The 13,977-nt window shown below is 53.3% G+C and overlaps 1 protein-coding gene across 4 annotated transcripts in view; it reads right to left on the reverse strand.

Annotated features, from left to right (window-relative positions):
* Positions 1 to 13,977, reverse strand: part of SPTBN4 (spectrin beta, non-erythrocytic 4) — a 101,494-nt gene that overhangs the window by 15,940 nt on the left and 71,577 nt on the right. For all 4 annotated transcript variants that reach the window (XM_083753564.1, XM_083753565.1, XM_083753566.1 and 1 more), the window contains 8 exons: positions 11,716 to 11,960; positions 9,747 to 9,885; positions 9,419 to 9,503; positions 5,679 to 5,875; positions 4,334 to 4,983; positions 2,734 to 2,815; positions 2,259 to 2,542; positions 860 to 1,033 (listed from right to left, as the gene is read on the reverse strand). In XM_083753564.1, the coding sequence (XP_083609690.1) occupies positions 860 to 1,033; positions 2,259 to 2,542; positions 2,734 to 2,815; positions 4,334 to 4,983; positions 5,679 to 5,875; positions 9,419 to 9,503; positions 9,747 to 9,885; positions 11,716 to 11,960 (1,856 nt within the window). The remainder of the gene's footprint in view (positions 1 to 859; positions 1,034 to 2,258; positions 2,543 to 2,733; positions 2,816 to 4,333; positions 4,984 to 5,678; positions 5,876 to 9,418; positions 9,504 to 9,746; positions 9,886 to 11,715; positions 11,961 to 13,977) is intronic.

Genomic DNA, 13,977 nt, shown 5'->3' on the forward strand with positions numbered 1-13,977 from the left:
CAGGGACCAAGCAACGGGAGCTCACCCCGTCGCAGGGATTCGAACCGCTGACCTTCTGACTTTCTGATCGAGAAGCCCTAGGCTCAGTGGTCTACACCACAGCTCCACGCGCGTTAAGTTGGCTAGCTTAAGAGGCATTAAATGCCACCTGTAAAGCATTTTCATGCAATTTTCTTTTAAATCATAACATGATGTTAATCTAATGTCTTCCTTCCAAAGTCTCTCCCAACTTTCCATGCAATGTACTGCTGCCTTCTGACCTCCTTGCTGGCCTGGGGAGAGCCTGTTCCCCTTGCCTTCATTCCACCCCTTGGTTCCCAGGAGGGGCACCATCTGTGCCCTGCCCCTGGGCGCAGCCAGGAGGGTCTCCCTTGGCCTCCAGCTCCTTGCCCACTCCTTGGGGGCCTGCTTGCCCTCTTTGAAGGGAAGGAGCAGAGCCCCCACCCAGGGCTGTCTTTAGCAGAGGGGCGCCCCCAAATTGCCACAGATAGTGTTGGGGTGGCCGTAGCTGTGCACTGCCAGTCATCCGGGGGTGGGGTTCAACTCTCCCCCATGCTGCTGCAGGAGAGCGATCCCAACAGAGGTTTGGGAGAGACGTTGCGCCCCTCCCAAGCATCCTAGGGAGGAGAGTGATCCCTGCAGAGGTTTAGGATGGAAGCTGCACGCCCGCCAGCCTTATGGTTGGCGGGGCACAGCTGGTGGGCATGCAGGGAAAGGGGAGGCAGCTGCCAATGCCGCGCAGCTCCCCCACTTGCTGGGGCGCCCCTGAGAGGCTGGCGCCCTGGCGCGACGCACCTCTAAGCCCTATGGGCAAGACGGCTCTGCCCCCCCCCCCCAATATCCCAGGAAGGAGGCTCACTTGATCCTCAGGACGTTTTTCTTCTTCTTGTAGGCGTTGGCCACCTCGCTCGTGGCGTTGAGGAGGCTGAGGAGGGGCTCGTTGGCGTGGGTGCTGCCCGACTCCCGCCCCTTGGAGTCCTTGTAGAAGCCCAGCTCCCCCTTATTGAGGACGCAGAAGAGGTTGATCCAGGACCTGCCAGAGAGAGAGAGAGAGAGGAAGCCGGCCGGGCTCAGCACCTCCCAGCAGCCCCCCACCCCCACAAGTGGGGAGAAAATGTTCGGGGGGAACACCTGCTTGGCATGCAGAAGGTCCCAGGGTCTGAGCCCCTCAAATTCCTCTTGCAGACCACCTCTTTCTGTGATGCTTGTGTGATGCTTTTTGGTGACCATTGGCTAAGAGGCCAGGCAATTGCTAAAGTCTTTAAATGAATAAATATTATAATAATACAGTGGTCCCTTGGTTCTCAAACACCCTGGTTCTCAAATGCCGAAAACCCTGAAGCGAGTGTTCCGGTTTTTGAATGTTTTTCAGAAGCCGAACGTCCGCTGCGGCTGTCGGCTCTTGTTTCCGGGGCGCCTGCACCAATCAGAAGCTGCGCCTTGGTTGCCGAACATTTTGGAAGTCAAACGGACATCCAGAACAGATTAAGTTGGGCACTTTTGCTTTTTGCTCTTTATTTTGCATTTTTGTTCTTGAGGCTTTTCCAGTTAATTTGTTTTTGTGACTGTGTGGAACCCAGTTCAGCTACTGATTGATCGATTGATCGATTGATGTATTGCATGACTGTGGAAATGGATAAAAGCCCCCCCTCCAAACAATGACTATCATCAGCGCAGGTAAGAAAAATAAATTTGTGTTAATTTTTATCATCTACAATACTGTCTACTTTATTTTATAGTACAGTACATTGATTATTGCTTTCATTTTATGGATCAATGATCTTGTTAGATAGTAAAATTCATGTTCATTTGATGTTTAGGGGTTGTTTTTAAAAGCCTGGAACGGATTAATCCGTTTTGCATGACTTTCTATGGGAAAGCGTGGACCGGTTTCGGAATGCTTTGGTTTCGGAATGGACATCTGGAACAGATTAAGTTTGAGAACCAAGGTACCACATAATCATGATGATGATGATGATGATGATGCTCCTGCCAGCACCCTGGCTGCAGCATTCTTCACCCATTGAAGGCAGAAATCCACCCACCAAAGCCCCACGGAAGCCAAGCAGAAGCCCCTGGAACTGGGGCCACGTCTGCCCCCCCAGCCCAGCTGTGCCCACTTGCTTTGCCCTCCCTGGCCAGCCCCTTTTCAGCAGGGGGAAGCAGACTCGCCCCACCCCTTTCCTTTGCCGGTCCCGCGGGCAGGCGGGCAGGGAGGGTGCTGGCAGGAGCGTCGTTCCCCCCCCCCCGCGACTCACCTGTTAGAGGCCTTCTTGTTGGGCCCCTCCAGCTCCAGCTTGCGGAGCAGGTAGCCCTCCTGCTGGACGGTGTGGGTGGGGGGCGGCGGGGGCGGGGCGCTGGTCTGGGCGGGGGCCGAGCGGGACCGGCGCGCCTCCCCCGGTGGGGCATTGGGGTCCTTGGGCCGGGGCCTCCGGCGCGGCTTGGGGCGGTCTCGGGCGCGGGGGCGGTCGGGGCGGGGCGTCCGGTCGGGCAGCATGTCCAGCCCGTTGGGCAAGCGGGCCGGAGACTCCCTCTCGCGAGGCTGCGGGGAAAGAGAGAGAGAGAGAGAGAGAGAGAGAGACGCTTTGACATCTCCAGGGCCAAGATGGCGGACCCCCACGGAAGGTCTTGTCACCCAGGCTCCTGCAGTCGTGATGTGAGCCCAGGAACCACCCTTGGGTGGCACAGCCAGGGACTGGGTTGGACACAACAAAAATGGGGGGGGGGACTCACCGTGGCCGCTGCTGGCGTGGCCGCTGGCCCCGTGGACTCCTTCTCCTGCAGCTGCTCCACGATGTCTGCCAACGTCGCCTTACTGCGGGTGACCAGGAAGAGTGTCAGAAGGGTGCCCCCCGGGAGATTCAGGAGGGCTGCGTCCCAGGAGTGGGAGGGGAGAGGGGCCAGGCCAGGCGTTTCAGCATCTACATTAAGCCTCTGGGAGAGATCATCAGGGGGTTTGGGCTGGGTGTCCATCAATATGCGGATGAGACCCAGCTCTACCTCTCTTTTAAATCAGAACCAGTGAAGGCGGTGAAGGTCCTGTGTGAGTGCCTGGAGGCAGTTGGAGGATGGATGGCAGCTAACAGATTGAGGGTGAATCCTGACAAGACAGAAGTACTGTTTTGGGGGGAACAGGGGGCGGGCAGGTGTGGAGGATTCCCTGGTCCTGAACGGGGTAACTGTGCCCCTGAAGGATGAGGTGCGCAGCCTGGGAGTCATTTTGGACTCACAGCTGTCCATGGAGGCGCAGGTCCATTCGGTGTCCAGGGCAGCTGTCTCCCAGCTCCATCTGGTATGCAGGATGAGACCCTCCCTGCCCGCAGTCTGTCTCACTAGAGTGGTGCATGCTCTGGTTATCTCTTGCTTGGACTACTGCCATGCGCTCTATGTGGGGCTACCTTTGAAAGTGACCCAGAAACTACAACTAATCCAGAATGCGGCAGCTGGACTGGTGACTGGGAGCGGCCACCGAGACCACATAACATCGGTCTTGAAAGACCTACATTGGCTCCCAGTATGTTTCCGAGCACAATTCAAAGTGTTGGTGCTGACCTTGAAAGCCCTAAATGGCCTCAGTACAGTATACCTGAAGGAACGTCTCCACCCCCATCGTTCTGCCTGGACACTGAGGTCCAGCTACGAGGGCCTTCTGGCGGGTCCCTCCCTGCGAGAAGCCAAGTTACAGGGAACCAGGCAGAGGGTCTTCTCGGTAGTGGCGCCTGCCCTGTGGAACACCCTCCCTTCACATGTGATGGAAATAAGCAGCTATCTTCTCTTTAAAAGACATCTGAAGGCAGCCCTGCATAGGGAAGCTTTTAATGTTTAACAGGCTATTGTATTATATACCCTACCCATCTGGCTGTGTTTCCCCAGCCACTCTGGGCGGCTCCCAACTGAATATTAAAACCAGAATCAAACATTAAAAACTTCCCTAAACAGGGCTGTCTTCAGGGCTGCAAATTGCTGAGCTGGAAGGGGACCCCAGGAATCATCTAGACCAGCCCCCTGCTGCAACGCTACAGGAATGACAGCTGGAAAATATTTGGAAGTTAGCTATCTGACTTTCATTAAAAACCTCCACTGCTTTGCTAGGTAACAGAATCATCCAATTGTAGGGTTGGAAGGGACCCTAAGGGGCCATTTAGCCCAACCCACTGTAGTGCAGCTATCCCAAGGTTGCATCCCTTTTAAAAACCTAATTTAAAAGTCACTTGCCCAAATTAAGCAAATGCTTTCAGCTGAGCGGCTGGCTGGGGAGCACTGAGCTGTGCTTTCTCCCCCTGCGGCCACCAGACCTGCCTGCTTCGCCCGCCCCCCCTTGGCGGCTCCTCACCCTCCTCCCTTGGGGTCGTTGCGCTGGGCCTCCTGCTCGCTGGACTCCTGCCTCTCCAGCCGCCTCTCGTGCCGCTCTCGGCCCGCCTGCCGGGGCGCCTCCTGCTCGCTGGACTCCTGGCGCTCCAGCCGCCGCTCCCGCCTCTCCCGACGACGCTCAGGCTGCTCGTGGCGCGCCGGCGGCGCCTCCTGCTGCTCCACTGACTCCTGGCGCTCCAGCCGCCGCTCGTGGCGCTCCCGGTGGCGCTCCACGTGCGCCTCCACCCGCCCGCCCCCCTTGGTCTCCGTCGCCTCCGGCCGTGAGTCCGGTCGGCGGGTGTCTTCCTCCGCGGCGGCGCCAGCCTTGCCCTCCCCGGGCGCCTTGGCCTCCAGCGCCTCCTGCAGCCGGTCGATCCTGGGCTGGAGGCGCTCTGGCTTCAGCTCGTGGCGCACGTAGCCCACCTTGGCCTCGCCGCGCTCGGGGGTCTCCGGCTTCAGCCCGTTGACCAGGGCCTGGGCCTCCCCCCGGCCACGAAGCAGCAGCAGCTCCTTCTCGTGGAGGGGCTGGCGCACGAGTGACTTGTGGCCCAGCTCCGCCGGGTCGGCGAAGACCTTGCGGCCCAGGAGAGGCGTGGGGGGCTGCTTGCTCTGCTCGGCCCGCAACTTCTCAATCTGTGGGGCAGGGCACAAAGGAGGGTCAGCCTCGGGAAAACTATGGACTTCTTCTTCTTATTATTTATTGACATACACATATTACACATCTTACATATACTCAAATCCATCTAACCTCCTTTGGGGAAGGTTCTCAGGCAGGGTGGAAGGAGAAAGACCTTGCCCAGGTGAAGACCACCTGGGGGAAACCCTCACACACCTGGTTCTCAACTGAAAACTATATGCTGATCTCCGCCAGCAATTTCTAGATCAACTCTGTATCCCCAATGGAAACAGAGTCAGAGGTCATACATTTTCTATTACTGGGGAATGATCAGGAGCTCACCAAGCAAGTGGCTAAATATCTCTGTTTGGTTTTTTGTCGTCGAAATACACTGCAGACGTCTGATATCCCTGGAGACCTGGAGATGTGACCATAGACTGCTCTGCCTCCTTTCTTTTAGCAAATGTTTTGTGCCACTGGGGAAGTGGTAAATCTGTATTGATTTGTTTTGGATGTTTGTATGCGATGCCAATGAAAGGTTTGGTGATGATGAGAATCTGAAACGTAGGACCCCCAGGGTCATCTAGTCCAACCCCCTGCAAATCAGGAAACCCAGCTCAGGAATCCCTGCCCGGTGGCCACCTGATCTCTGCTTAAGAACCTCCCCCTTCCCCAAGGCGACATTTGCACCCGCTCCCTCCGCCCCCCGTACCGTGGTGAGCCGCCGCAGGGAGCTGAAGCGCTCTTCCCAAGCCGCGGCCGCTTTGCGGAAGGCCTCATGGCGCCGGATCAGCTGCTCCACCTCGTCGACGCTGTTGCCCAGCTCCCGGCTCTTCAGCAGTGGCTCCTGCGCGGTCAGCCAGGCGTCGGCCACCACCGCCTCCTGGGCAAACTGGTGGACCTCCAGCACTGCAGGGATGAGAGGGGGAAAGAGCTCAGGGCTTTGCCAGTCAAGGCAAGAAGCTGGAACAGGGCCGGGCACAAGCCGGGCACAAGACGGGCAGCTGCTGAAAGGAAGGGCTCAGATATTCTCAGCCAGCCGCAAGAACCTCGAACCCGGATTGGTCGTGAGTGGGTGTCACGAGGCTGTTGCGTGGGGGCTATTGGGTTGCTGTTTTTATTTTTATTCTGCATTTTGTGGTTTTATATCTTGATTTTATTCTGCGAACCACCCTGAGACCCTATTACAATTATAATAATAATAAATTATGTTCCTGCCAGCACTCTGGTTGCAGCATTCTTCACCCATTGAGGGCATGAAGCTACCCACCAAAGCCCCACGGAAGCCAAGCAGAAGCCCCTGGAACTGGGGCCACGTCTGCCCCCCCCCAGTCCAGCTGTGCCCACTTGCTTTCCCTCCCCAGGTCCCTCGGGGCCAGCCCCTTTTCAGCAGGGGGATGCAGACCCGCCCCACACCCCGTCCTTTGCCAGTCCTGCGGGCGGACAGAGAGGGTGGTTGACCCAGGGGTGAATGAAGGCGCCGTGACACCTGGGGCGGGGCGTCGCTATGGAGGGCACATGTGTGGTGTTGCTACGTAGGATGCATGCGCTGTACTTAGCGATGCTGCACATGCGCTGTACATAGCGGTTTGCCGGTGGCGCCGCTCCAGTGCCGTAGGGACGGTGCGGGGATCCTCTGCTGTAGTGGCGACAGAGGGATCCCACTGCCATCTGTACGGTGCTTGAGCTACGTACGGTGCACATGCACTGTACATAGCGGTTTGCCGCCAGCACCAGGATCCTCTGCTCGTGGCTGCAGCCACAAACGGAGGATTCTTCACATGTGGCTGCGGCGGCATAATGGCTGCTTGCGTAGCCGCACCTGGGCTGGGGGGGCAGGGCAACACTCCGCAGGGTGCCTTCTTGTCACCCTCCCAGATGTGGAACCTGGGGCGCACCGCCCCACCCTCTGTTGCGACGCCACTGGGGAGGAGAAAGAGACCCCCACACCCAGTCATTAGCCCCGCTGCTGGTCCTGCTGCCTCTCTGGGTGCCCCTGCGGGGCCTGTGTGGGGCTGGCCCCAGAGAGACCATATATATATATATATATATATATATATGAATGATTTTTATTGGTTTTACAAGCTGATGGAATATGCAGAAATGGCAAGACTGATAAGAAAGGTCAGAGATCAGGAAGACCTGATTTTTTTTTTAAAAGACTGGAATAACTTTCTAAGATATAACAGTGCCCGTGTAAAGTGTCCGTGACACTGGCACCAGAGCCTGCAATAAACCCAGATGCCAACTTTGCTGCCACATACACCCGGACAACACCATTACTGGCCCCAACAACATCACACATACATCTCGGGACTATTTAATTGCTCATCGTCTAAATCGTGTATGCCATCAAATGCCAACAGTGTCCTTCAGCTCTCTATATTGGACAAACAGGCCAGACCTTACGCCAAAGAATAAACGGACATAAATCGGACATCAGGAATCACAAGACAGAGAAACCAGTAGGAGAACACTTCAATCTCCCAGGACATTCTATACAAGATCTCAAAGTAGCTGTTCTATTACAAAGGAATTTCAGAAATAGACTGGAAAGAGAAGCTGCTGAATTGCAACTTATTACCAAACTTAAAACCATGGAGAGACCTGGTCTGAACAAAGACATTGGATTCTTATCTCATTATACATGACAAAGCCATTTTTCACCTTCTCACCCCTTGCTTTTTCCTGTAAGACCTATTGCAGTCGTTAAGAGTCGTCAACAGGCTCATCACAGCTATCTGCCAATCACCCATTCCCACCACCCTTCTGAGTAATACCCCTCCCCACCTTCTCACTATATAGAAGGGTCTGGAAACTTCTGTTTCAGTGTATCTGAAGAAGTGTGCATGCACACGAAAGCTCATACCAAGAACTAACTTAGTTGGTCTTTAAGGTGCTACTGGAAGGAATTTTTTTATTTTGTTCTGACTATGGCAGACCAACACGGCTTCCTATCTGTTTCTAAGATATATTTAAGAGATCACTGTAAACAGTTAAAATCATTGGCAGGAATACGATAACACTTGTAACGTGGATTTTGGATACTATGATTATGTAACCGATAGATTACAGTAAAAGATGCAGGAACAAAATTTGGAACTTCCCTGAACTCTTCAGAGCATGGGAAGTTCACCCAAAGATATAAAAATATAATTTTATAATTAGGAATATTTTTAATGTGTTTTTTATTGGATTGTAAAATGGAAAATTTAATAAATATTACTATTTTTTTAAAAAAAACCCACATAAAATTTAGAATTGGAACCCATGGAGGGAAGGAAGGAGGTCTCAAAGTTTGAAAGAACCTTTTTTTAATGTGTGAAAATGTTATGTTTATGGTGTATAATTTTTATGTAAGGCCCCAGAGAGAATCCTTTCTCAGCACCCAGAGAAGGCAGCCAGGAGTTCAGTCTGCAGGAGACTCTGCGGTCTGTTCCCACCTCTGGCCAATGGAGGCTCTGGCACCCCAAAACTTATGGGCTGCGAAATGAGACGTCTCAAGGCCCTAGCGTCATTTACAAAGCCCCAAACAACTCGGGTCGAGGGTGCCTTGGGGATCACCTGAACCCCTCTATCCCCAAGATCCTCTGCAGGAGTCTTGTTGGGCGTTCTCTGAACTGGCAAAGCTCATTTCGCAACACCAAGAAACCGAGCCTTTCATGTCCTCGGCTCTGTCCTCTGGAACTCCCTGCCACTAGAGATTGCGCCAATGACCCCAAAGGTTTAGCTTCTCCTTGTTCCCTGACTTGGTGAGGCTCATTTGACAATGAGAAGCTGAGCCTTTAGTGCCTTTGGCCGAGTCTGCTGGAACTCTCTGCCACTGGAGATTCAGCAGCCATATTCCACACCAACTTTTACACACTTCCTGAAAACATTTCTGTTCTGCCAGGTGATTAAGAAGACATTATTCCACAATGGTTAATTGAGCTGTTTTTCACTTTCTTACAGTTCTTATGGTTGTAGACCGCTTTGATATTTGTTTTTATTTTAATGACACAGCAAACGCCTTGGGAGTCGAACATTTTGGCTCCCGAACGATTGAAAACCGTAACTGATTGTTCTGGTTTCCAAACATTCTTTGGAACCCAAACATCCAACGCGACTTCTGATTGGCTGCAGGAGCTTCCTGTAGCCAATCGAAAGCCGTGCCTTGGTTTCCGAATGTTTTGGCAGTCGAACGGACCTCTGGGACAGATTCCATTCGACTTCCAAGGTACCACTGTACACATGTTTCAGTCAATAAATAAATAGTATGTGTTGACAGAGAAACATGGGATCAAGTCCCCACCCCAAAAAATGTGAGGATGGGAGTCGGGAGAGAAAGGGATGCCCCCCACTTCCCCCTGGGGGACTACAAAGCAAACTGTGAGAGGAGGAACGGTTTTGTGGGGTGGATTTTCAGGGGGATATTTTTTTGGGGGGAGGGGCTGGCGTTGCACCCGGACTCACTTTGCTGCAGCCACTCCCAGTGCCGGTCCCATTTCTCCACCATCTCCTTCTTCTTGGTCATCAGCTTCTCCAGGTGGAGCTTGATCTGAAGCGGAGAGAAGACGAGGGGTCATGTCTCTGCCAAGGCCTTGCCTGCCCCCCCCCCAATTCCTAGCCCCACCCGAGAATCCCAGTCCCTCCGAAAAGATCTCCATCATGCAACACGGTCCTTGAGTGTGGCAGAAGAGAGAAGGATGCCGCCCCCCCTTGACCCCACTGCCCAGTGGGCCCCCCTCTCCCGGCCACGGGGAGGGCGGAGGCGGGGCCACAGAGACAGGGCGGAGCCTACCTCCTCGGAGGCGGGGCTCTTGTTCAGCACCAGCGTCTTGCCCAGGTCCACGCAGGTGGCAATGTTCTTGCTGTGGGTCTCGATCTCGCTCTTCAGGCCCTGGTGGTAGTTCATCAGCACCTCCACGGTGGAGACATCCCTGCAGGGGGAGGGGGGCAGAGATGATGTGAGAGGGAAGACACACACACACCCCACTCACAGGAGTGGCCAGGGCCAGATTGAGGTTTGATGCGGCCCTCAGCTCCTGAAGGCAATGGGACCTTTTCTATGTCCAGCTGTCCTTTGTCAATAACAAATGGTTGCTGGTTTTTCTGTTAGATGATCATTGATGGACCTCATGGGTATCTCAAGCCCTTTGCCCATGTTGCCCTGCAAGCAGTCCATGCAGAATGTGGGCACCCCATATATAGAAAGGAGCAAAGCAGGGATATTTGAGGGAGCAGGCGAGCAGGCGGGGGCCATGACTTACATCACAGGAGCCGACACAACACAAAACACAAAACACTCTTGCTGGATGTAGGTTTTATCTTATTTGTTTTTTATCTTATATTTTGGAAATGCACATCCAGTTTTCCCCCCTTTACATTTTTGGGGCCCCCAAGAGAGTGGGGCCCTAAGCTAGAGCTTGTTTAGCTTATACATAAACCCGGCACTGGGGGTGCCTTTGATGTGTTGCCTGCCTCTAAGTCAGGGGTTCCCTAAGTGGGTGGTGGCATCCCGGGGGGGGGGGGGTCTGATTCCTGCATGACAGGGCATTGGGCCGGAAGTCCTTTGGGGTGCCTTCCCACCATTCCCTGGGGGAGCTTGGGGTCAGCAGAGGTGCACATGACCCTCCAGCTGTTGAAGAGGCCAGGGCCTGGCAGTCCAGTGGGAGGCAAGAGGTAGCAGGGAGGAGATGCCCCCCCCGCCTCCCACAAAGCTGTGCTCCACCCTGCTGCCCTCCGAGAGCTGGTGGGATGGCCCAGTAGACCTGAAGGAGCATCTCCACCTCCATCGTCCAGCCCGGACATGGGGGTCCATCTCTGAGGGCCTCCTGGTGGTTCCCTCGCTGCGAGAAGTGAAGCTACAGGGAACCAGGCAGAGGGCCTTCTTGGTGGTGGCGCCCCCCCTGTGGAACGCCCTCCCACCAGATGTCAAGGAGATAAACAACTATCTGACTTTTAGAAGACATCTGTTTAGGGAAGTTTTTAATGTTTGATGTTTTGTCACATGATGATGATGGGAGCCACCCAGAGTGGCTGGGGATACCCAGCCAGATTGGTGGGGTATAAATAATAAATTATTATTATTATTACAGTGGTACCTTGGTTCTCAAATGCCTTGATTCTCAAATGCCAAAAACCCAGAAGTAAGCATTCCAGTTTTTGAACATTTTTCGGAAGCCAAACGTCCGATGCGGCTGCCAGCTTTTATTTCAGGGGCGCCTGCACCAATCAGAAGCTGCGCCTTGGTTTTCGAACATTTCAAAAGTCAAAAGGACTTTTGGAATGGATTAATTTTGTCACTTTGTTTTTGCTCTTTATTTTGTGTTTTTGTTTTTGCGGGGTTTTTTTTGCTTAATTTGTTTTTGTGACTGTGTGGAACCCAGTTCAGATACTGACTGATGGATTGTGTGACTGCGGAAATGGATAAAAGCCCCCCCCCCCATCCAAACAAGGACTATCATCAGTGAGGGGAAAAAATTCATGTTAATTTTTATCATCTACAATACTGTCTTATTTATTTTATAGTACAGTAAATTGATTCTTGCTTTCATTTTATGTATCAATGGTCTCGTTAGATAGTAAAATTCATGTTCAATTGCTGTTCCAGGGGTTGCTTTTTAAAGTCCAGAACGGATTAATCCGTTTTGCATGACTTTCTATGGGAAAGCACGCCTTAGTTTTGGAACGCTTTGGTTTTGGAACAGACTTCCGGAGGTTTGAGAACTGAGGGACCACTGTCTTCTTCTTCTTCTTCTTCTTCTTACCTGGGCTTCTCTCCGGTGCCGATCTGGGCGATGATGGTGTCCATCCAGGAGATGAGGTCCCGCACCATGTTGGAGAAGCGGATCTTGTCGGTGGTGGTGGTGATCTGGAGGCGGCAGTCCTCGCAGGAGCCCAGCAGCTCTTTCCAGGAGCGCATCACCTCCTGCTCCTTGGTGGCAATGGCCTCAGCGTTCTCCCCGGCGTAGACCGTCCGCAGCTGAGCCGCCACCTCCTGCAGCTGCCGCACCTGGCGGGGAGCAGGGGGAGGTTAAGGGGGCAAGAGGGGCTCACTGCGCCCCTGGGAGGGAAGGGGCAGGGCAGGAGCGGGTCTCCTAAGGGGAGGGGGCTGGGTCAGGCCAATGGATCCGGCCCTCACATTGCCAAATCCCCCATAGAACCTAGGAATCGAGATAGACTGCCTCTGGGCTTGGCAGCTCCATCAGAACATGGGAAGACTCTGGGCGCTGGATGAGGCCAAGGGTGGCCCATCTGGTCCAGCATCCTGTTCTCCCAGTGGCCAGCCAGGTGCGCAGGATCTGAGCACTGGAGACCTTTCCCCCTCTTCCTGCCTCCAACTGCGGAGGGCAGAGCGGAGCAGCATTTAAGGTGCAATCCTTCTACTTTAAGCAGGCAGAGCTTCCCCCAAAGCGTTCCAGGAGCTGTCATTTGTGGGGCTGCATGGCTTGGAGAGGAGGCAGGGGAGTCCCCTAGCAACTCTCAGCGCCCTTAGAAAACTACAGCTCCCAGAATTCTTTGAGGGAAGCCGGGACTGTTCAAAGTCACAGTGAAGCTATAGGAAGAGCGTCTGGGTCAGGCCAATGGTCCGCTTGGTGGCCGAGGAGACAGCAGCCGCAGATCCCAAGAGCAGCAGCCATCTTCTCCCCTGCAGTGGATTCCAGCAACTGGGATTCGGAATAATTGCTGCCTCCAATACTGGAGAGCAGAGCCACTGGGGGAAGAAGCCGGTTGCCCAATCCTGTTTTAGAGCCATCCAAGTCGGTGGCCACCCCTGCCTCTTGTGGCAGCGAGTTCCATAGGCTAACTATGTGCAACGACCAGAAGCTTTTTTACTGAGTATAGTGGGTAAAGAGATACTGAGAAGATAAAAAACTGTTCATGTATGCAACAACTGCGGCAAGAATTTTGTAAGCCCAAAAAATGGAAACAGCATGAAATACCAACAAAAGAAGAGAGGCAGATGAAACTGATGGACTTTGCAGAACTGGAGAAACTGGCGGGAAGAATCCGGAACCAGTGAGACCCAGCATTCCAAAAGGACTGGAATAAATTTATATTTACTGTATTTTTCGCCCTATAGGACGCACTTTCCCCCCTCCAAAAATGAAGGGGAAATGTGTGTGCGTCCTACGGGGCGAATGCAGGCTTTCCCTGAAGCCTGGAGAGCGAGACGGGTCGGTGTGCGCACTGACCTCTCTTGCTCTCCAGGCTTCAGGAAGTTATCCACAAGCCGTGGGAGCCCAGCGCGACTTCCCGCCAGGCTCCCAAGGTTTGCGGAAAGCAGCCTGAACCCTGAAACCTGGGGAGCGCACTCCGGGCAGATATCCGCAAGCCTGGGGAGCCCGCTGTGAGTTCCCGCCGGGCTCCCAAGGCTTGCAGATAGCAGCCTGTTCTGGGGGCTGGGGTCAGGGGAAGCTCAGGCTTTCCCCGCCCCAGCCCCATGCCTGGGGGGGAATAATTTTTTTCTTTATACCCCCCCCAAAAAACAACTAGGTGACCCTATGGGCCGGTGCGCCCTATAGGGCGAAAAATATGGTATATTTGAAAGAGAAATGTAAGCAATTAATATCACTAGCAGGGGTATCTGAAGATCTGTAAGATGAAATTACTACCTATTCAGGTTGAGTAATGTAATATCTTAGGTAATGATATAACGAAAACAGGAAAGGAAGTGAATTGAAAAGATGCAGAATTTAAGTTTGTACTGTATACCACTAGACGGGAGGGAGGGAAGTCAATAGGCTCAGCTGAGCCAGAGAGGTTTAAAAAGAAGATATGATGTTACACAATGTGATTATATGTAAAACTAATAAAAAATGTTATAAACAAAATAAATAAATTAACGTAGGATGTGAATTAGTGATTTATGGAAGTGAGAGCTGGACCATCAAGAAGGCTGATCGCCAAAGAATTGCTGCTTTTGAATTCTGGTGCAGGAGGAGACTCTTGAGAGTCCCATGGACTGCAAGAAGATCCAACCTCTCCATTCTGAAGGAAATCAGCTGTCAGAGCCACCCGAGGTCCCA

Source organism: Podarcis gaigeae (genome assembly GCF_964106915.1).
Source record: "Podarcis gaigeae genome assembly, chromosome: 8".
Lineage (NCBI taxonomy): Eukaryota > Metazoa > Chordata > Lepidosauria > Squamata > Lacertidae > Podarcis > Podarcis gaigeae.